The sequence below is a fragment of the Solenopsis invicta genome, chromosome 3 (genome assembly GCF_016802725.1).
Source record: "Solenopsis invicta isolate M01_SB chromosome 3, UNIL_Sinv_3.0, whole genome shotgun sequence".
Taxonomy (NCBI): domain Eukaryota; kingdom Metazoa; phylum Arthropoda; class Insecta; order Hymenoptera; family Formicidae; genus Solenopsis; species Solenopsis invicta.
In genome coordinates, this window is record NC_052666.1 from 27405270 (window position 1) to 27427407 (window position 22138).

The window sequence follows — 22138 nt, forward strand, 5'->3', positions numbered from 1 at the left end:
GCAGCATGGGAATAAAACAAGGAGGACACTAATTAGCGATTCCAGGAACCGAGAACACGAACCGTAGCTCAGCACCGGACCTCTCTTCTCCCGTTCGTCGTCGAGGTCTACAACACGCCGTGTTGAATCCAGCTGGTGGGACTACGTGGTGTATGAGAGAGGCTCGGGGATATATACGTCGGGAGGAGGAGGAGGACGGAAGATCGAAGAAGGAGAGAAAACCATCCGAAACATTCGGGCCAACCATGAGTGTCAACTCACGGAATGCATTACCCTTGACCCCCATCCTCCTCCCACGTCCTTCCTTTCACCGGTCGGTCCTCTCTCTCTCTCTCTCTCTCTCTCTCTCTCTCTCTCTCTCTCTCTCTCTCTCTCTCTCTCTCACACGAACTCACGAACTCACCCTTGTCATCGAGAGAATTTTCCCCGGAATTCTTACTGCTCGTCGATACACCGAAATTAATGACACGAGTATCCAATGACCGACTTGAAATCTATACGCGCGATGTAGATTGAATTCACGATATCTAACAATGCTTTGTAAAGCGTTTAAAAAAGATCAACTTCTTGTTGCTTGCTTTTTAGCAAATGCAGAAATTGCTACTTTGAAATAGAGACAATTTTAAAGAAATAATATGAATGAGCAAAATAACAAAAACATTAACTTTTTACTATCTAAAATTGATAATTAATACTACAGACCAACGGATTGTACTTCGATCTTTATACTTTCGAACTTAAATGTCACATGCACAATAGCGAGAACAATAAAATTTGTCGTGAATTTTGAATACACTTAATGATTTTACTGAAATTTAATCAAACATTTATTTATTGCAGAATTATTATATTCTGATTTGTCACCATAAAGGTAACAGAATCATCGTGCTTTCAATTTACCGTTTTTCTTACAGTGATACAAAATTTCAAGAATAGCCTCGCGAAATACATCTCTTGTAGCACAATGCATCAGTTACGCGTGCAAGTCCGAAAATAATTTGGTAACGCAAAAGCGTAATGTCCATGCAATTATATATGAGGAAGGAATCAAGAGAATTATCATAGCTGACAGCAGGAGAATTGAAATCTTTTTGTACTCCCGTCAGCTTAACGATCCTCCGTGATGTATCGTTGCGAGCTTATTGTATCGCGCTGATATAAAACCTTCGAAGTCTAAACGCGTTTATTTATTACGCGGACAACAGTTATGATTACATGTGGATATTACACCTTCATTAATCAATGGCGTCATTTAATTCAATTAGCCGTTTTGCTTCATTTAATGATATGTAAATTGAGTCTCTCGATGAATAATCCACGAGACATTCGTCATTTGCGTCTCAGAAGAGAAAAAGTTACATCAAACCTTTTTTTTTTAAATACACGGCGAGATTTCTCGAATCTCTTTGCGACACTAACGGTACAATGTTGACGAAAAACGCTAATAATACCGTAGATAAAATAGTTAGGATGAAATAATAATTCTGATCTTGTTATTCGCGTCGAATAAAAGAATTCCTGATACAAGTCGGTTAGTAAAGCAACTCAAAGGCCAACCGAGATCCGTGTGAATCGTTTCGGGTAATAGTGTTATCAGACGCGACTCGTGTAGGACACGATGTGTTTCTGATACCAGGACCGAGCTACCTGAGCCAAAAGGCACCGAGAGAAGTGTTCGAGCGACGCATCATTTCGAACAAACGTAAAATAAATACAGACTTTTTTTCCACTCAGATAAATAATTCATTAACTAAAATTATACTTTCATATTGCACATATGTTTGTTTTACAAATATCTGTATGCAAAAGTATTTTTCCCAAACAATGACTTTATTGGGATAATCTGTAAAGACGTGTTATATAATCTTACACATAATGTGTTTTATTTTTCTCCTTCTATTTTATTTCAATTTTCATAAAATGTAAAGAAAGGGATATCAGTTGCACATATGCGGGATTGACAAGTTAATATATTTTTTAACTAAGTTTTTTTAAATTAAGTTAAAATTAATGGTTTGTAAAATTAATTTAATTACGTTAAAATTAAATTAACCCAAGTTAATTCAAAAATTAATTTTGAAAAATATTATTCATATTAAATTAGAAATCTGTAAATTTTTGAAATTAATTATTCAGAATAATTATAATACGAATCATCAAACAAACTTAATATTTTATTCGTAAATCAAGTTTATATTAAATAACAAAGAAATATTGTTTTATGTGGGAATTCTTTTTTTATATATTTTTTTTATGCAGTTAATTTTATAAAACTTAATAAAAAAGTTAATAAATAAAAATTCACATGTTTCAAAAATAACTAGTTAAAGTCCAAAATTAAATTTAAGATTAACTACGTTAAGTTAAAAGTTATTAACTTTTTAACTAGTTACTATCCAATCCTGCGCATATGTTTATAGACTTCTACTTCCTATTTGCTCACAGTTTACAGATTTCTCTACGTATATACGACTGTACACACGAGCCCCGAGAATTTCTTTCCCTTTCTCTCTCTTTCTCTCTTTGTCTCTTTCTCATGTACACGAAGTCACTAAATTCGAAATCCCGAACTGGTGAGGGTAAAACTACTGACCGGATCCAAGAGCGGTGCGGCGAACGCACGATGCCACGGCAACCGTTTCATTTAATTAAGACTTGTTTTTATTTCTGGTAAACTCGTTCGGGTATTTTAGGAAGCGATCTGCTCGGCTGCTTACCTCGCCTCGGACACTACGTTAAATTAATTTATTGGCTTGCCTAACACAGGTAGTAATCGCTACGTCGCGGACGCTAATTCGACAATGCGGAAAATCGCGCCGAGCAAAAAAAGAACAACATAAGGCCGGTACTGATCGTGACGCGTGAAATTTACACGAGTTAAGCAAATTCCACTTTGCTGCGATTTGCTGTTACCCGTTCGGTTTATCGGAAAATCAATCGGCGTGTAAATGACTGACTGTTCCGCGCTGGTATAATACGCGCGCGAGTCGACTTTACAATGCACAAGATTATTGATTTGGACACTCGAGCGCACGCAAGAAGCGTTGCGTTTATTCCAACGCGTTATTTGAACAAATTCAGACTTTAATGACTTCCTGTTTGTTCTCATCCTTCTCGCGACGCGTCGCGTATCTACAGCCTGAAGGAATACTACTGTAATAATAGCAGCATGTCGCTTTTATTTAACGTTTAATGCTCGTTGAGCGGATAGAATGTGAGAGAGCGGAGCGCGGCCCGGAGCGTTATTTCTTCTTAATAGTAATTCTAGAGTAGCAGCGAAACTGGTTATGGCGGTTACGGCGATACATAAAGAAGAACTATTGGATTAATAATCACCGGCGTGCCTGCTGGGGAATAGCTTCGCGTTCGTTTCTATATCTCACAACGAGATTGTCGAACAGTCTCGTAAAGAGTAATCGTCGCGTACCGATGTAAGAAACGTCTCTCTTCGAGATATAATCTTTCTGGGCGTTATGAGGGATTACGTTGATTTTGACTAGACAGATATAGCGGAGCAATTATATCTCACTCCTGGTTTAGATTGTTAACAGCAAAAATAACGAAAAAGTAAAATAAACGCTACAATATTCCTAGAATACTATACGAATATTATTAAAAATTAAAATAATATTAAAGTAATATTCCAAGAATATTATTCAATGTATTTAATATTATAGAAATATTGTATTAATGTTATATGTCCCTTTTATATAATATTTGTGGAATATAATGGAAACGTTCTACGATTTGAATATGATCAAAAATTAATGTGAATTATTATGCATAAAATAATCATAAACTTTATAATAATTACATTTGAAAGTTATAATATTCCCAATAATTTAAAATACTGAAGTAAATAATATTATTTATTTTTCATATAATATTCCTGTAATATTGTCAGAAGTAGATATATAACCACCTTTCATTAATATTATATAATATTTCAGGAATATTATTTAATATTAAATATTATTGTAGCGTTTATAGGGAATATCAAAAGTTTCATACAAATGCAGATGCGATTGAGGTGCTAATAAATACATTTTGGACTAAAATTCAAATATTTTTACAATCAAAATATCTTATTGATCATAACGAGATCTTAGTGCTAATACTTATTGTGATTGTATGTACCCTTTAAAGTTCATGAAACTATGCGTCGAATAAATTTTCAATCTTAAAACAGATAAAATATTTTTTGTATGAGAAGCGTTTTTCGCAAATGTTTTTCCCATCTAAGTTATCGCTCCTATAAATAAGCTTGTAGTTCACGCATTCATTGATCGACGTGCGCTAGATTGGTCAACGACCGACTCAAAAGCCTGCGATAAGGCAACGGGAGAACACTATTCGCGAAAGAACTTTTCTGGCGGAGGCAGTTCTCTCACGTTCGCGGGCGTTAAAAAGCGTAGAATTCAACTTGCATGGTGGTAGGAACGGTAGAAAAAAAAATACGAACCGGCGTCAGCGCGCGCGAAACAATATCCATCCGCGCCTCTCGGACGTGAAATACACTGTGGATTATTGCCGCGGTAGAAAGGACAGTAGAGAGAGAGAGAGAGAGAGAGAGAGCATAGGGAAAAAAGGAATAATGAAACGGAGACAAAGAGGACGATAAAAAGACGCGGCAGTGAAAGGACGCGAGAAAGGTGAAGGAGGTGGGAGGGAGACGGAGACGGATCCAGAGAGGGTTGCTCGTAGAGGTACCCGGGGCCAGGTACCCCCGATTCTGGGAAACGTGTTCTGCCAGCTTGTTAGGTGTCCCCAACAGTTCTCTAATATATGACTGGCACTCTCTACCCTTTTTCGAGAGAGGCGGACGGGAGAGGGCGAGAGGAAGAGAGAGCGAGGAGAGGGCTAGGTCCACGAGAGAGCGTCCAGTTAGAATGCCATCGGGCTTACCTGCACTCACGATCGCGGCGACGTTCCTGCGCGCCCGCTCGTTCCGGTCCCCGTTGTTTTACGGCGACAAAAAAAAGCGCGTCCTCCTCCTCCTCCTCCTTCTCCGTGCATTGCGCGATAATTAATGGACCCGTGCGCAGCGAGAGAATCCGTTCTCCGTCGATTTGATTGATGGTGGCTGCTGGCGATCCTTTAAAACGGTCACGTGGGTCGTGACCACGATACCGCTTCGGCATTTGTGCTTGCGCATCGCTGGAAAATGACGGACAATTGTTTCTTATTGTTACGCTCGAGAGTGGACGTGTACCGTTAAATTAATAATCTGTTAATAATGTAATCGCAATTTAACGTAATCATAAGGAGCCGTCAATCAGATGCTTGGTTGTCTAAAATCATTTCAGTAGATATGTTGCACACGTTTGCTGTTTAGCGAGAGAGATTCGGAAAAAAGGAAAGAAACATTAATGCACGAGTTCTTAATTACGTAATCGAGTTATTGAGTCCGAGAACAGCTGACGGACTCGTGTAGAAACGAGCGAAGGCGTTTACGAGATCGAGGAGCCGCGCGGAGGGACAAAGATCTATCGATCATCGCTGAAATCAATCGGCTACTCCGCGCGCGCTTCCCGACGAGGTCGACGATGTCTAGTCATAACACCATTGTTTCAATGACCCGCTGCCCCGCCCAGTAGGTGGCACCAGCCTTCACATACTAATGAGCCAACCAGTTTCAAAGATCATCAACGCACGCTAGCGGAGAGACGAGGTGTTGAGAAGGCCGGGCCTTCCTCTCGGGACAGGAGGGTTATCGTGATTCTTGTGAGATTTTCAACAAGTCTCACAAGCGGCTACACCTCCCGCAGGATTTGCAGCTCGCAGCTACATTCCCGTCGATCTCGGCTACATCAAAATTGATTTATTTGTTGTCCTCTTTGATCGTGATTTATCGGAAAAGCGACGACAACGCGGTAAAGGAAGTGACTTCCAAGTATCTAGAATATTGTCCGTTCCATTTGGAACGCCCAAATCGATACCGATCAACCGAGAAGTGGTCAAAGAAGTACAAAGTCAGCTGTCATTGAAAGCCTATCGCCTAACAAGTATCAAAGCGATGTGTTATCGCGAGATGGGGCAAAACGACGAGTGACGAGAGGCTGAGGGGTAGGGGGGCTTCATCGAGGCGGGCTTTAGGGGGTCCCGACGTAAACCGATCGATCGTACGTGCGAGGTATCGATACCGGCTGGAAATGAGGCAGCTCCGTGACGTCCGTAACATCCAGCGTGAATGAGGCGCTAACGACCAGTGATTACCACGCTCGCACGCGGGCCTCACGACCGTGCACTGCTGTAACGCACGCACGCACGCACGTAAGCACGCACGCACGCACGCACGCGGGTCGACGAATAATCACGCGAGTAGGTGAGGATGTCCATCAATCCTGGGCCGCGCGCTAAGCGCGGGACCTCCCGCGATGTTTCTCATCTTCTCACCGGGCCCGACGTGGGGCGTCGGTCTCTCGCCACCCCGACGAACGTCTCCGAAGCTCTCTCTCTCTCTTTCTCTCTCTCTCTCTCTCGGCGTGAGGGAGAGGCGTCCGTGGACTTCTGACAGGACGGACGCGCGAAATCAATGAGCCACCAGCGGCTACCACATCGCTCGAAGAGCGAAGACGCGTGCGAAATAAGGTGCATGGTTGAAAGGATTTATAACGCTCGTAAGAATCACTCGTAGAGATCAGCAAGACAAAGTGAAGAGTAAAATGAGTACAGAGTAGGTAAGACCAATAATCTACGACTAGTGACATTTGAGTAATATTTTAGTTTGATGCGTTTGTTTGTAAGGTACTGTATTTGTTAGCATTATATTATTATGGATGTAGCTTATGCATCTCGATCGAACAATCGTGGATCAAAGATGTTTTGGCTATACAATACCAGCTGAAAATTATCGAAATTTGAAAACTGCAAGTTAATAGGTTTATTCTTCTTTTCTTCTAATTAGTGACAAAAAATTTTGGCCGTGAATAAATTTTAAACGAGATTTTAAATAGATCCAGAACAAATTTATACACGAATATGTTTTATCAGAGTTTTATTAGTGGATGTAAAAAATTTGATTTAGTTCGTAATGCTACTTTCTCAACAGATTACAAATAAGTACTACGAAACGCGATTTTGCGTAAGAATCGAGAGAAAACAAAAAATTTAAATAACTTTTCAACATTGAGAGAATGTGCTCAAATTTTATACAGATAGATTTTATAAAGATACGCAAACAACAATAAAACGATGTGTGAAATTTTTATATTTTTGCTAATGCTTTGAAATGTGACACATCCTTAAAAATCGCATTACATTCGAAGTAGCTGAGCGTATCGAAATTTCCAGCGATACAATAGGCCCCACTCATGATTGGCGAGAAATTCTTTCAATCGACCTACTGTCCGCCCGTAGATTCGTGAACCACCTGGGGTCTCTGTGCTACATCGGTGAAAGATTAATACAGACCCGTAGTCTCTTAAATTAATATCTACCGTTAACCAATACCTTTCACAAAACACGTTACTTCGCAGCTCACGGCGAAATTCCATTGACAACCCGTTCCTCTCGCAAAACAAATTTATAAGCAGCTTTAGAGACACAGAGAGAAAATACAACACGTACTAAAAGAAAAATCACTTCAATATCCCTAATAGTTTGTGGATAGCAAAAGCACTTCTGAACTACAGTTTTCCTCCGCAAGAGAAAAAGATGAAACCCGAAGCAATGCGAGTAAGATTTTCTCAAGTTCGAGACGAATGTTGCGATTGATATATTCTCAGGAGCAAAGATGTAATTTTGAAATTATGCTTTCCCCAAAAGAATCACTTACGCTACTTTACGTAACAACGTAAAGATGCGCTTGTAGATTTAAGCACAGCGTGGCCTATCGGTGGCGAATCCGACGCGACGTTGTAAAAGTGAAATTACATCGGGGCAGGTAAGTCGAAGGGGATCGAGACGTAAGCGCAGGCATATAATGCGCGGGCCTGGAAGTAGACAATGGACACTTACGGGCCGAGAATGCGATAACTCTATACGCGATCGGACGAGGAGGCGAGAAGGAAGCGAGGAGGAGGAGGAGATAGGGAGAGAGAAAGAGAGGAGGCGTGGAGGATCACGATTTACCCATACAAAATCGCGCCGCGCGCGTACCGTACACGACGGTAATCAAACCCATAAATCCGAGGCATAACCAACCTCTGACACAGATTCTCTGCCTTTTTATCTACCGCGGTCCGCCTGTGTGCTCGGTAGTGCATCGCCGATTCCGCCTGATAAATCGTTCGTTTCGCACTCGTCGAGCCATTTCCTTATAATTATCGCTTCCCTCAAATATCTCGTCTCGCTCGCCGATAGCGGTAGCGAGATACGTCAGACGTGTAGCAATAATTATTTATAAATATACTTGTTATTCAGAAATTTTCTTTTTTTTATAAATATGCAAAATGAAATTTTATATCAATGGAAACGAATAGTCGGTATACATCGTTTCGTTACTGTAAAATAAAAAGTTACAGAAATTATAACTTGTATTTTATTAAGATATTAATTAATTTATTAAGATGAGAAAATATCTAGAATCACAAAGTTATGGATTGTAATTACGGAAGGGATATAAGCTCGACGAGAAAAAAAAAAGTGCATCGCGAATGCGTTGCCGAATTTTTTAAAACACTGTGGTTACGTACATAACTATCTTTTCGCTTCTTTTTTTTCCCCGATATTTACGATTATATGCTTTCGCGTTCGAGGAAGAGTCCCGGGAATTTTCGAGTGGCCGGTGCAGGCTCTCGGCGAAGTCTCGAGCGTCGTCGGAGCCGGTCTCGGAGTGTACTTTGTGCCTGGCGAGAAATTGCAGAAGCTTCGAAGGCTCGCTCGTACATCCTCTCGCCCTAGGGGCGAGAGAAATCCCCCAACGTGGCGGGCACACGGCGCTCGATCGAGCGAGGCTGCAGCATAACATTAAAGAGCGAGCCGGGGGTTCTCTCGAGCGCGGGTTAACGTTTGCGTTCGTCGTCGTTGCGAGCCTTCGGCGGCGAACCGACGCCGCGCATCGTTGCATCGGCGGTGCATCGCCGCGGCGCACGGCGCATCGAGGAGAGGTGCGCGGGGTATGCCTGCGTGCGCTCCGTCCGTCGCCGCCGCCGCCGCCGCCGCCGCCGCCGCCGTGTGCGCGGGATGGGCGTGGTGGTGCACGGAGCGCGGCTATCGAACTGCTCTATCGCTAATAAATCTGCGGCTCAACTAGAATCTGCCTCGAGTTATACGAGGCAGCGGATAACGACGGATCGACCACGCCGAGCCGAGCCGCGCCGCGCCGATCCGTCAAAAAACTCCGCGCTGCCATTTTTCTGATCGTTCTTCGACCGGCCGATGCGATGATGCTCGATGAGGCTCTGGGAGTTGCCTTCATTATTTCACAGGCTCTCTCCCTCGATACAGCGAGGCGAGCCTTCGACGCTCCTCGCGATCGATTGTCGAGTCACCGATTTGCGGGAGAACACCCTTAAGATATTGTATATTTTTTTCGTTTCTGTTAATCCCGCGGGGATTTATCAGTTTTATGCAATTGAGTATTGCACTGAATGCACATACAGATTTTTCATTTAAATGCTCACAGTTGGAATGCGATATAAATGTAAGTTTATTGTTAAGTTTTAGTTTTCTCATTGTTATGGGAAAAATATACAATCTTGTAGGAAAATCAATTAAAAATAATAAAAAAATTCCCTTTTCTGTAATTTTGATGTGATCGGTAATTCATAACAAATATTGCACTTTGATGCGACTGTAAAAACTGGAAACACGTACAGCAATTGGACGTTCCGATCACTATTAGCAGTACTAGCAGAACGAAACAGATGATACAACGTTAAAAGACGTACCACTAGAGTCATCTGTTAAGAACACCTGTAAGCTGTAGAAGCGCAGAGACATTAGCACAGACATTAGCAAAAAGAAGCATTGTATCCTGTCCCGCGGACAAAATTAAATACACATATTATTAAATTAAATTTTCAACATCGATGCCGATCTATCGGCGAGATTAAAATAAAACGAGACGATAAGCGAACACGTTTCTCGTCTAACAAACTGCGGCGAAGGATCGATAGCTGTCCCAACTGGAAGTGCTGCGCTTATAGCGTTAGGAATAGAATTCGCGGAGGGATCAATCGGCGCGTCTATCGACCCGAATAAATTAAAAGCGGCGCGGCGTAGCGCGCGGAACTCGTTGGATTTGTCATTGATTCCTGGCGGACTGCGGGTCAGGGTAGCACAACGCCTAGGAAGTGGCTGAAACGGTTTTGTGCCAGGACATCAATACTTCCACGAGCCGCACATTACCCGATAATAATAATGGCTATACCCGCGACGCGAATTACGCCGCGAACGTTATTACCCCGTGGCTCGCCCCCGGGAAAATCCCTCGCCTTTGATCCTGGATGAAAGCGTCCAGGCTGTCAAGGAATTCAGAAACGTATATCTGACGTTATCTCGCACATCAAACTTTCTACCATCAAACGCTCGAAGCGACGCTATTGATTCTGCGTTCGCTATTGATGCCATTGCAATTGCATTCAATCCGTCTCGATTCCCTCGTAAAAAGGACTTCCGTCATATTTACGTAGCTTAGTTGTGATTGAAAAGAAATCGAGGTCATTTGACTCTATGAAATTAATGGGAGATATCTGTTACGATCGGCGTTTATAATGGCGCGTGTTAAAGTGTTAACTGAATCGATGCCTTTATGTCGAGACGATCTTTCTCGCTTTCCACGGAGGCGGAGGTAAATGGAGCCGGTAAGGATGACGATATGTTCGAGATGAAAACGTCTTCCGGTAGCATCCGGGCGTTTCCGCTGCGATATTGCCGCGCGGTTGAATGCCGGCAAGCGTTTGTGTCGCGGCAATTTGCGGGACAGTTGGTAAGAAACTCGAGGCGATTGTCCCGCGGGTATTAATTGGCATTATTACCGTGTTGTATGTAACGCGAAGGAAATCGAGCGTGACGATCAATCGAGACGATTTGCATCACGGATAATCGCGCTACGCAGCGAAATACTCCCGCGAAATTGACAAGAACCTAGAGCACACAAGACTTTTTAAGTTATTCGAAGATATCCATTGTGTCATTAATTACGCGCATCCGACATGGCCTAAATTAAAGAACGTTTAAGCGCGAAACAAATTCGAGATTTCAGGTTGCATCGTCGGATATCTTGAATGTGGGAGCGTGTGCTCCGAGCGTACACAAAGTTTCTTTGCGGAGAGAAGCGAGCAGAAACAAAGAAGGGATAAGCATGAAATAACAGAAAAAGAGGGCAGAAAGAGGCGGAGGATAGGGAAAAATGAGGCAAAACTGTATCGGAAGATAATAACGGGTTATGCGGTGATCGGGTCCGTTCACCGAAGAAATGGAAGAGCACGATGCAACCGAGACACCAGCTAGATGCAGTTTGATGATGCTTCAGAAAAAATCTTCTAGGCAATAACTTATTTGTATTTTTTGCCTGTACACCTGCATCCTACCACGTTAACCAGGAACCTTCCCTAGAAACGATAATTACTTGCGCCGGCCGTGATATAATTAAGCAATATTTAATAGATGGGCGTTAGATCACCCCCAATATTTAATCAAAAATTTCTCAGCGCATATCGATAGCTTTCTACGCGGAAAAAACGATTTTGCTGAACCCTATAAGCACGCAATATTCTTAGAATATTATTAAAAATTAAAATAATATTCCGAATATTGTTCTATTTTTTTTAATATTATTTTAATATCATGGGAATGTGTTAATGTTACATGTCCGTTTTTGCATAATATTCATGGAATAATATAAAAATGTTCTACGAATATTATTTTTGTTCAAAAATTAATGTGAATTATGAATAAAGTTTTTAAACCTTATAATTATTAAATTTAAAAGTTATAATATTCCTGATAATTTAAAATATTGAAGTAAATAATATTATTTATTTCTTCATTTAATATTCATATATTATCAGGAGTGGACATAGATATAACCATTTTTTATTAATATTTCAGCAATATTATTTAATAGTAAATAAGTTTCTAAAAATTTAATTGGACACAGATTTGAAAATAATTCTGCTGGGCCATCGAAATAATTGCTGCAAAAAGTTTTGACATTCTAGCAGTCAGATTGAATGTCCAACTAATTATTTTGATAAGTTAACAAAATTATTTTCAGTATCCAACTAAATTTTTAGATACTTTAGCAAAACCGTTCTTCTCGTGTCAAATTTGGGGCAATTAGAAAGAGTCAAATTTTTTTCTGAAAATCTACCAAGCAGTTCAATTGCGACGTGGCAACATTAAGAACTTAAATTAAATTCAAAATCTGAATGTATTCGGTCGTCAGTGGTTGATCATACGTGCGAGAGGTGCCAGCGTAGTTTTCAAATTCGAAGGAGAAACTTTCGTAAAGAAAAAATTTTCAGGGCCAACCGCGAGTGACGAAACTATTCGCATGCCGAGTATCGCGTTCGCGCTCGCTGTCCGGAGCCAATAAATTTTTCACATAACCTGTACCAATAAAATGAGATAGCGGGAGTAGAGGAGGCATCGACGCGATCCTGAAACAACTATACTTATCGAGGATCGTGCCTCGCAGGGTCTGATGGAGCCCCGCGTTTTCAGTCCCGCTTCTGTAATTACTATCTTCCACACGTATATATAGGGATCGTTGCCTCTTTTACTCCGGTTCATGCCAAAAAACCGAAAACTTTCGGTTCGCATCGCACTGGCAATAATCGCGCGATTATTTCTCTTCTAGCCGTATTATTTCGCATTACCGCAAATTCGTCTAATTACATCGCAGCTGTATGGAGTAACGATAGCAACGACGCGACACGCCCGTATAGCTGTCCTCTCGCATTCCGAAAGTAACGTCGATATGAAGGAATCGTTATCCCGGGTTTTTTTTTCCCTCCCCTCTCTTGCGTCCGGTTCCCCTATACCGACGATCGTGATAAAACCATCGGACAATAATAAACAATGCGTGAAACGACAAGTACAGTCGGGCGACCGGGGGCATTTCGCGAGATGCTATCGTGTCCGGGACTCAGCCCCCGGTAGCGGAGCGCAATCAATCATTCGAACCGGATAAAATATAAAATACGGTACCGAGGCAGGCCGCGATGTGTGTTTGCCGTTTTATTTATTTGCACGGTCATGCAAGCTACGCGGAATTAACGTATTTTTTGCACGCGACCTCCTCGCCAGGATGACGGCGGGTCGATCGCGAGCACCGACCTAAGCTTTCGTTATCGCCGGCGCATTAAACCGGCCGCAATGAATATAATAATTTTTTTTTATCCCCCGCGCCATATTCGTCGCAGCCACAATTTTACCTGAGCGTGACGCAACGACGTTTGAAAAATAACCGTAGTTAAAAAGGATCTTTTTATAGAGAGGCGAACGGAAGATTACGGAAGGCCGGCTGTCTTCGGACATGCCGAAACGCTGCGAGAGGAGCACGATGGCGATTCACATCGCGTGATGGATGGTACTCGCGGTATCTTGTATCGTGGCATATCGTCGCCACCGCTCTTGCTTATTAAACTGTTCGGTATTTTTCGTGGACGGGTAACAAGGCAATGTCGCACGCTCGTGCGGGAAGAGGCAGCGCGAGCGAGCGGGCTGAACGAGGAAGATCGATGCACACACGCCCGTGTGTGCAACTCGGGACCGAAAAACTTTTAATAAGTGTCATCTTTGCTACCGAGGTAGTCAACAGTCGCCTCGTTATAAATCGCTGCCGTTCGTGTCTTTAAGCGCGCCCGAAAAATTATCTGATACGCTTAAACGACCGGACGAATGCGCCACCAGAACGCGCGTCGCGTTCGATTTTCCAATCGCCAAGAATCTCGAAGGTGTACTACTTCTTACCCGTGCAGAGGAAAGTCGCCAATGTTAGCTCACCCCTCTTAAAGCGGCACTCCCCTATTTCTCGGAAGCTATACGGAAGTTGCATTGTATTAATACTGATCTGCTTAGATAATTAAAGAATTAAAAATACCCATAGTTTGTACATACATAACTTTTTTCTATATAAAATCTGCTAAAAACGAATTCTTGAAAAACGAAAATAAAATTTGCATGATTTTCTCTTGCATAGTTGAAACAATAGTGAGCATATTGCAATATTAGATCATTTTATATGTTTGTAGCTTCCTAAAACTGTTTTATTTATTTTTGTTTTATATGTTTCTCGTAATGCGGGTTGAAACATAAAATCGCTGTACAGCGTAAAGTGGACCACCTTCTATGAAAATATATTATAACTACGAAATCTTCAATTACAATGTTGATAGATGTTTCATGAATTTTTTTATATTTTCAATATCTCAAGGTTTTTTGTTGAACATTTTCAACAGTTTTAGAAAAATAAATCGTAGGACGCAACGGATCTACTAATAAGATGCAAAAAAACGTGTATAAAGTAGGAAGATTCAATTCTGGCTTTTTGATTTTATAAACTTTGTTGTCTAGGACATCAAAATATATTTTATTACTTGGTTTATCAATTTATTTTACAGTTAATTCTTTGAATTCTTTTCTTATGAGAGACTTTGTTTGAATTATGCTATTACTGCCTAAGGGTGTCAGTTTTGGGACCCATTTTCTCAGACGCTCTTTTTGGATTATATGGTGCAAAAACATTATATTACAAAATACGAAATAGTATTGTAAAAACGACTATAGCATCTGATAAAAGACACTTTCTAGTTTGTACTTGTGTTTTTAAAGTTTTTAGTTCTTGTTTAAGAAATATTATTCAAAAACTAAATAGGGTGCGGATATTGGTGACTTTCCTCTATTTATTTCATATTGCATCACTCCAACATTTGATCGACGTAGATCTGCTAGTTCTTCTTCTTCCACCGTAAGTTTCGTCGGATGAAAAAATCGAACTACACGGATGTTTGCAGGTATTATATTTTCACGATAAAATTGTCGTGATCGCTCGATGATTCCAAGTATTTTCGTATTTGTGTACGGCAGGTGGTAGCGATTATTACACTCGTACGAGCAACAAAATATCCTCGGGAGAGAAGCGCCTCGATCTTATAGTTCTCCGCGGACACGCAGTACGAAACGGATGATTGCGCGCCGCGAACGCAACAGATCGCTACGTTATTATTTTCGCCAGTTATCGAATTAGATGTTGGCTTAACGGGTACGTATAGCGCAGTCCCCGCATACCCGTCTCATAGGCGTACGTACACGCGGCTCACTGCCAACTTCTAATTCGTAGAGCCTTCTCCGTTACATTTGAAAATGTTCAACAAAAAAATATTTAGATATTTTGACCACCCGAGATAAGCATTTCAATCACATTGAGAGCAATGTGAAAAATTCTGAACGATTAAGATACAGCAATTATGACACACACGCACACCTTGCTAGCTACGTTTTAATGCGCGTGTAAGGCAAAATAAAAAATTGCATTGCGTGCACAAAGAGAAACGATTTTGCTAAAATATTTGAAAATTTAGTTAGATACAAATTTGAAATTAATTTTGTTGAACCAAAATAATCATGGAAAGCTTGAGCATGATGCGCAAGGCTGCAAGAAGTCTTTTGACATTGTAGCAACTAGTTTGAATATCTGACACAATTATTTTGATGGTCTAATCATTTCCAGATTGTACTTAGTTAAATTTTGAAACGTTTCAACACACCAGCAAAATCGTTCTTTCCCGCTATGTATACCCGCCATCCAATCAGCAGACAATGTTTTTTAAATGTTTCTTGATTATAACGTTTTCTAAATATTTGAAAAGTATTGTCTGTTGATTGGGTATCCTGGCAAAAATACGATGTTTACATTAAAAATTTATAAGATGTTTGCTTACTATTATATTTAACGTTCGAAAAGTGTTGTATGTTATGGGAATGTTGCAAATGTTAAAAGGTGTTATAATAAAACATTCTCCGAACATTAAATATTCATAAACGTAACTTAAATAATTCCATGTTTAAATTTCCATCTCATAAAACACTTCAATAAACGTTTTAAAATTCCAATTAAACATCTACTCAACACTTAAGCAAACATCTTAAAAATTTTCAATAAACTATATACTATTTTCGCCAGGGCATTATACCATGTACGAAATGATCTCTAAACACAAGCAAATAATCCGCAAATTCGCGTGTTACTTATTTATCCTGAATGATCCATTATTCAGAAATGTTAATATAAAAATTAAAAAATTCGATCGAACTAGGCAGTCGTCTGTCTTTAAATATTCAAATGGCATACAAAGGACGAAAATCATCGTCCGAAGACGGTCGAAAATGATCAGTATCGTCGTCGGTGGCAATGTAAAATCATCGGCGAGCAAGGGCAAAACGCTTTCTTCGCCGGAAGGAAAAGCGACGACACAGCCAAGTCCGGTTTCTACTGGTCGTCGTCGTGAATGTCGATCGTGCTTTATGTCGCCCCTTTTGCATAAACGCGCTCAATTTGATCGACAAGACTGTATAAATTATGCCGATTCAGGAACGTAGCGAAGATGACGCCCATGGGCTCTCTCTCTCTCTCTCTTTCTGTCTCTCACCTCCCTCGTGTATTTCTCCCGTCCCTCCCTCTAATGTTTCAGCCCTCCGTCTCTCGATTTCTCTCCTTCTTCGCCTTGCCACGAACGCAGAGGAGGCATCCCCCAAGATTACGGCTCCACTCGTTACTACCTACAACGTACTTACGTTACTTTTAGAACTGCTTATTACTGTGATTACCGGCGCATAATGCGGCGACCAAGCCGTTCTACAATTTATTATTGAATTGCTATAATACGGACTGACCGGCATTGCCCGACGCGCTGACATCGTTATATACACGTTGTTGTGGAAAACGCGTAACGCGATTCAAGTTTCTCTACGCGCAGACAATTCGTGACAACAATTTTAATTATTCAGAATATTCCCCGTATTCTTAAACAAATTTATCATTGGTCAATTGGCCACTTAGAAGACAATGCAATTTGTCGCAAGAGTTTTAGTATTAAATATCGTCATAATTAATTATTAAATTTCAAAGTAGTTGAACTTCGCGTGGAATTAAATGAGAAATAAAATTTGGCTATTATACTTATAAAACAAAAATTAATTCGCCAAGTTTCATTCTTCACATCGATTGTAATTCTAGAATTATCTTAACATTAATTGCAGATTTATAGAATAGCGTGTTATTTTAAAAATTAATGCAATGACACGCAATTTGAAACTGTGCATACTTAATATTCTATTCAATATAATTTAAAGAAAGAATTTATTTTATAATGCGCGAGCAAAGAAGCTAAGAAGCACAGATTAAAGGGATGCAACATATTCACTTTTTTTTTAATGGAATTCTCTAATTAACATATTAATGAACACATTATCATTTTTAATTATATTTTATTGTAACTACGTTAATGAACTTCCTAATCAAATTTCCAAGCAATATAAATCGCATTCGTCTATTTTCTTCATCTATTTCAGCTTGCTTTTTCAATTGTAGTGTTGCAAAAAAAAGTTTTTAATCTAATATTGTATAAAACATTTAACGAAACGTTCTTTACTCCGTGTATATAACCGACAGAATGTTCCGAGGAATTTTTCCTCTTCCGACGACATGAAATGCGGAAGAGGATGCCTAAGGCGTGGACTCCGCGAATCGTACACGTGTATACACGCGGAATGAAACACACGCGCGTACACATGCATACATAGATGCTCGAACGCACCGGACAAAATGACCGGTCTGGCTATCTATCCGCCTATTTCGATGCTATTCATTGTTACTTTCATGCGTGATTGGCCGCACTCAGGTGGTTACAAAATAACACATCCAAATCGAACACCGTAAGTCGCGCGTGGGGAAGCAGGCTGATTTCTCAAGTCATGCTACATTATATTTTCTTGCAAAGTGTACGTGGCGATACATACGAGAACAATCATTCGAATAACACAAAAATCCATGGGAAATATGAGACATTTAAAGAATGTTTAAAGGATTTCAGTAAACTTTCTCAACCAGAAATAGGTGCGAAAGAAATAGGTGCGAATATTTTAATTGCTATAATACTGTCTTTTTAAAAATAAAAAAAATGAATGAATCAAATAATTTAGTACTAATTATATTATAACATTATAATTTAATAATAATAATATTGAACAAGACATAAACTTTCACAAACAAATGTAAATTATAATTGTTAATTTTAATTTTAATTGAATCTTGTAAAAGCAAAAAAATATTAGATCTGTTTAATATCAAAACATTTTCTTTTTTAATTATAATTCTAAAGAAGTTATCGCTAAAACGATAATATAAATTATGATATGATAAAAATAATTTGAAATCTTGCTAACTTTAAGTAAAACTGGTTATGTAGAAAAAATCTGATTTTAAATAATTAAGTATTTGAAAATTATAATTATTAAATAATATACGTATAAAAACTTATTTTTTATGAATAATGATTTTGTGCAACCAGAAAAGAAATAACACTATAAATTATTTCTTTCAGCTATTTGAGTTTTTGTTACTTCTTAAGAATTTAAATATATATATTTGTGAACACTATATATAAAAGAGTGCATTTAATAGAGCGAACAGATCTCGTATGCAATTTCGAACAAACTTAACTGACCAATCAACTCCAATGTGGAAAGAAAAAAGGAGAGATGGACGATACAAGTGATTCAGCTGAAAGGAACAGACCTAAAGCATATGGTGCACGTGGTATCATAACCTCCAATTGAGTGCGTTACCATTTGAAGCACGCTACTCGAAACAGTTACGGAAAGTTTTATAATTTCTCAACACGGGATACAATTTTAAGCGGTAAAAATGTTGCGAAGACAAGCACGATTACGTCGAGAATATCTGTACAGAAAATCCGTGCAAGAGAAGGTGAAAGGTATCCAAGAGAAAAAGGATAAATTGAGGCAGTGTTTGGACGAAAATGTACCGATCCATTCGGATCTGAGATCAAGCGCGTTGCATGTGCAGAGGAAGATCGAATGGGAGGACGCCGGTCCGCAAATGGCAATAGCCATGGGTACGGAGATGGGCGGTGGTGCCGTGGCAAACCACGAGGACGACGAGTATCGCTGGGCCGGCGTGGAGGACCCGAAGATTGTCGTCACGACGTCCCGTGACCCGAGCTCTCGGCTGAAGATGTTCGTCAAAGAGCTGCGTCTGATATTCCCAAACTCGCAGCGGATGAATCGCGGTAACTACGAGATGAAACAGCTGATCCACGCTTGTCGTGCCAACGATGTCACAGACTTCATCATCGTGCACGAACACCGAGGTGTACCTGACGCTCTGGTGATATGCCACCTGCCGTACGGACCGACAGCCTACTTCACCTTATCCGGAGTCATAATGCGACACGACATACCTGAAATTGGCACAATGTCAGAGCAATATCCCCACTTAATCTTCCATAATTTTAAGACAAAACTAGGAGAGAGAGTAATGAGCATATTGAAGTATCTGTTTCCTGTACCAAAGGAAGATAGCAAGAGGGTGATTAGTTTTGCTAATCACGACGACTACATATGTTTCCGACACCATACATATAAGAAGACTCATGGAAAGAACATCGAATTGACAGAGGTTGGACCACGCTTTCAAATGAAGTTGTATGAGATCAAATTAGGAACTCTGGACACTGAATCAGCTGCTGATACAGAATGGGCCTTGAGACCTTACATGAATACAAGTCACAAAAGAAGATTTTTATCAGATGAAGATGGTTGGCAAGAAGACAATATGTAATTTAATACTGATCTATGTTTATATCTCTGTATATATCATTTCATTTTTATAAATTTCATAAAATCATATTAATATTTCTATATTAATACATTCCTGACTGTATATATAATACTAGATATATCAAAATCTTTGAAAGAGGATGTAAATAGTAATATGCAATATATAAAAGATAGAAATAATTGTTTTAGTATTATATTTAATATCATTCAATATAACATTTTATCATAGCATCTCAAATAGTGATAGAATATTATATTTAATGATATTACATTTCATTATTTAAAGTAATGATATAAAGCATGTATTTTATAAAAACTTTATATAAAATTATTACAGTTCTTTTTGTATATTGAAAAAAATAGTAAAATTATTTTTGGATTTTTTAATTTTAGGAATAATCTAACTTTGAACGTAATATTTATAAAAGTCAAACATGATATTTTAGGTATTACATTTGTTTACACAATAACTTATTGTATTTGATGTAAATAAAGATATCATTTAACTAGAGTTAGCCATTTTATCATTTATAGATGTTCAGTTCACATTATTTTGTACAAAATTTTATTTTACACATCTATCGGATAAACTATAAATATTTATACTTTAATGGCATTTATATAAGATTAAATAATTTTATATATACTTTAACTAAATTAAGTTAAAGTAAACGGCTTATAAAATAAATTTTGTTACATGAACCAAAAACTAACTAGTTAAGTCACGTTAAGGTTAAATTAAATTAAAATTTAATTTTGAAAAACATTCATATTAAATTAAAAATGTGTCAGTTTTTGAGAAGTTAGATTACTCAAAATACATTATTTGGATTATTAAGCAAATTTAATATTTCTCTTTATTAAATTTATATGAAATAACAAAGAAAAATTGTTTTTATGTGAGAACGTACTTTTTCTTTTTTTACAAGTCTTTTTTTACATAAATTTTTAAACAGTTGATAAATTAAAGTTTATGTGTTTTAAAAGTAACTAGTTAAAGTTAAAAATTAAATTATTAAGAATTAACCAAGTTAAAAATTATTGGTTTTTTTTTAACTTTGTTTTTTATTTGACAAATTTGACTTTTAACTTTAAATAGTTAATACTCAACCCTGCATTCATATGAGTGACATGTTTATTGTTTATCCAATAGATATACATGTATGTTAGCAGCATATACAATATACGAAAAATTTATTTTTAGTTTTACAGAAAAAAATCAAAATTTTCTCACATACCCCTAGTAACAACCGCCGCTTTGTTCATCATTGCCAATGTTCTCGGTCTATCTTTTCCTAGGTTTTCTTTCTCTCATGCCCAATACTTGATAACTTTTACGTTTCCTGAGAAAAATGTACCGCAAACAGCTAGAACATAAAATTTGCCGATGAATAAGTGAGTCCTGCCGTTGGAATGTGTAAATGGCGGCGATGCTCTAGTTGCAGATTGCAAAAAAATGCGCGACCATGGGAGACAAGAATTTCATCGCATACCCAATTAACAACCACATGACAAACGAGGATCTCGATCCGGTCGTCGATTCCCGCACAAATTTCGTTTCTCTCGCTCGATTATTAGGTAATATTCGCGATCGCGATGCACGAGAAAAGTTTCATGCCACCAACAGAAACTTGTCGAAACAGGCGTCTCATTTGAAGTTAGTTGCGCGTGGGTGGGAGAGGAGGGGGCAAGCGAATTCCTGCAGGGGGTGCCAATTCTTTTATGACGAGTCTCGTGATAAAGATATTTCATCGCGTATCACTTGTTAGCAAAATTCGATGCGACAATCAAAGACCTCGAGCCAGTCCTTAATTCCTGCACAGATTCCGTTCTCTCTTTTCCGATTATTAGATAATGATCGCGATTGTGCGACAGGTGAAAAGAGTTTGCGATTACCGCTACTGGTGGAAACTTGTCGAAATTAGCGTCTCATATGAAGTTAGTCGCACTCCTCGAATTCGTAAATATGGCGATTTTTTTATGACAATAAAAATTCGCACGTTAATAAAATGCATAACTGTGGAATGAATAATAATTTCATTTAATTCAATCAACAAAGTCATTTCAAATATTAAAAATTATATCTTATTTTTTAATTTTTAATATTATTCATTTTTATTTTGTACAATATTAAAGTTATATACATTAACAATTTAATAATTTGATTACTTCTTTTGTATCGTTATGTAATTTGTAATAATAATAATTTACATTACTTGTATTCAAAGTTGGGTGTAAGTTAATATCTAAGCAAATCATGATTATTAAATTTTAATATTTATTTTTAAATTAAATTTATATGAAATAACAAATGTTGTCATTTATGAGAATGTTATTTTTCTTTAATAATCTTAATTTTTTACACCGATACATTTCTGATTCAGAA

At 38.7% G+C, this 22138-nt stretch overlaps 1 protein-coding gene across 1 annotated transcript; it reads left to right on the forward strand.

Moving 5' to 3' along the window:
* Positions 1 to 18652: 18652 nt before the first annotated feature.
* Positions 18653 to 19821, forward strand: LOC105207871 (U3 small nucleolar ribonucleoprotein protein IMP4). Its single transcript, XM_011177528.3, has one exon. The coding sequence runs from the start codon at positions 18818 to 18820 to the stop codon at positions 19751 to 19753; it is 936 nt and encodes a 311-aa protein (XP_011175830.1). The 5' UTR covers positions 18653 to 18817; the 3' UTR covers positions 19754 to 19821.
* Positions 19822 to 22138: the final 2317 nt, after the last annotated feature.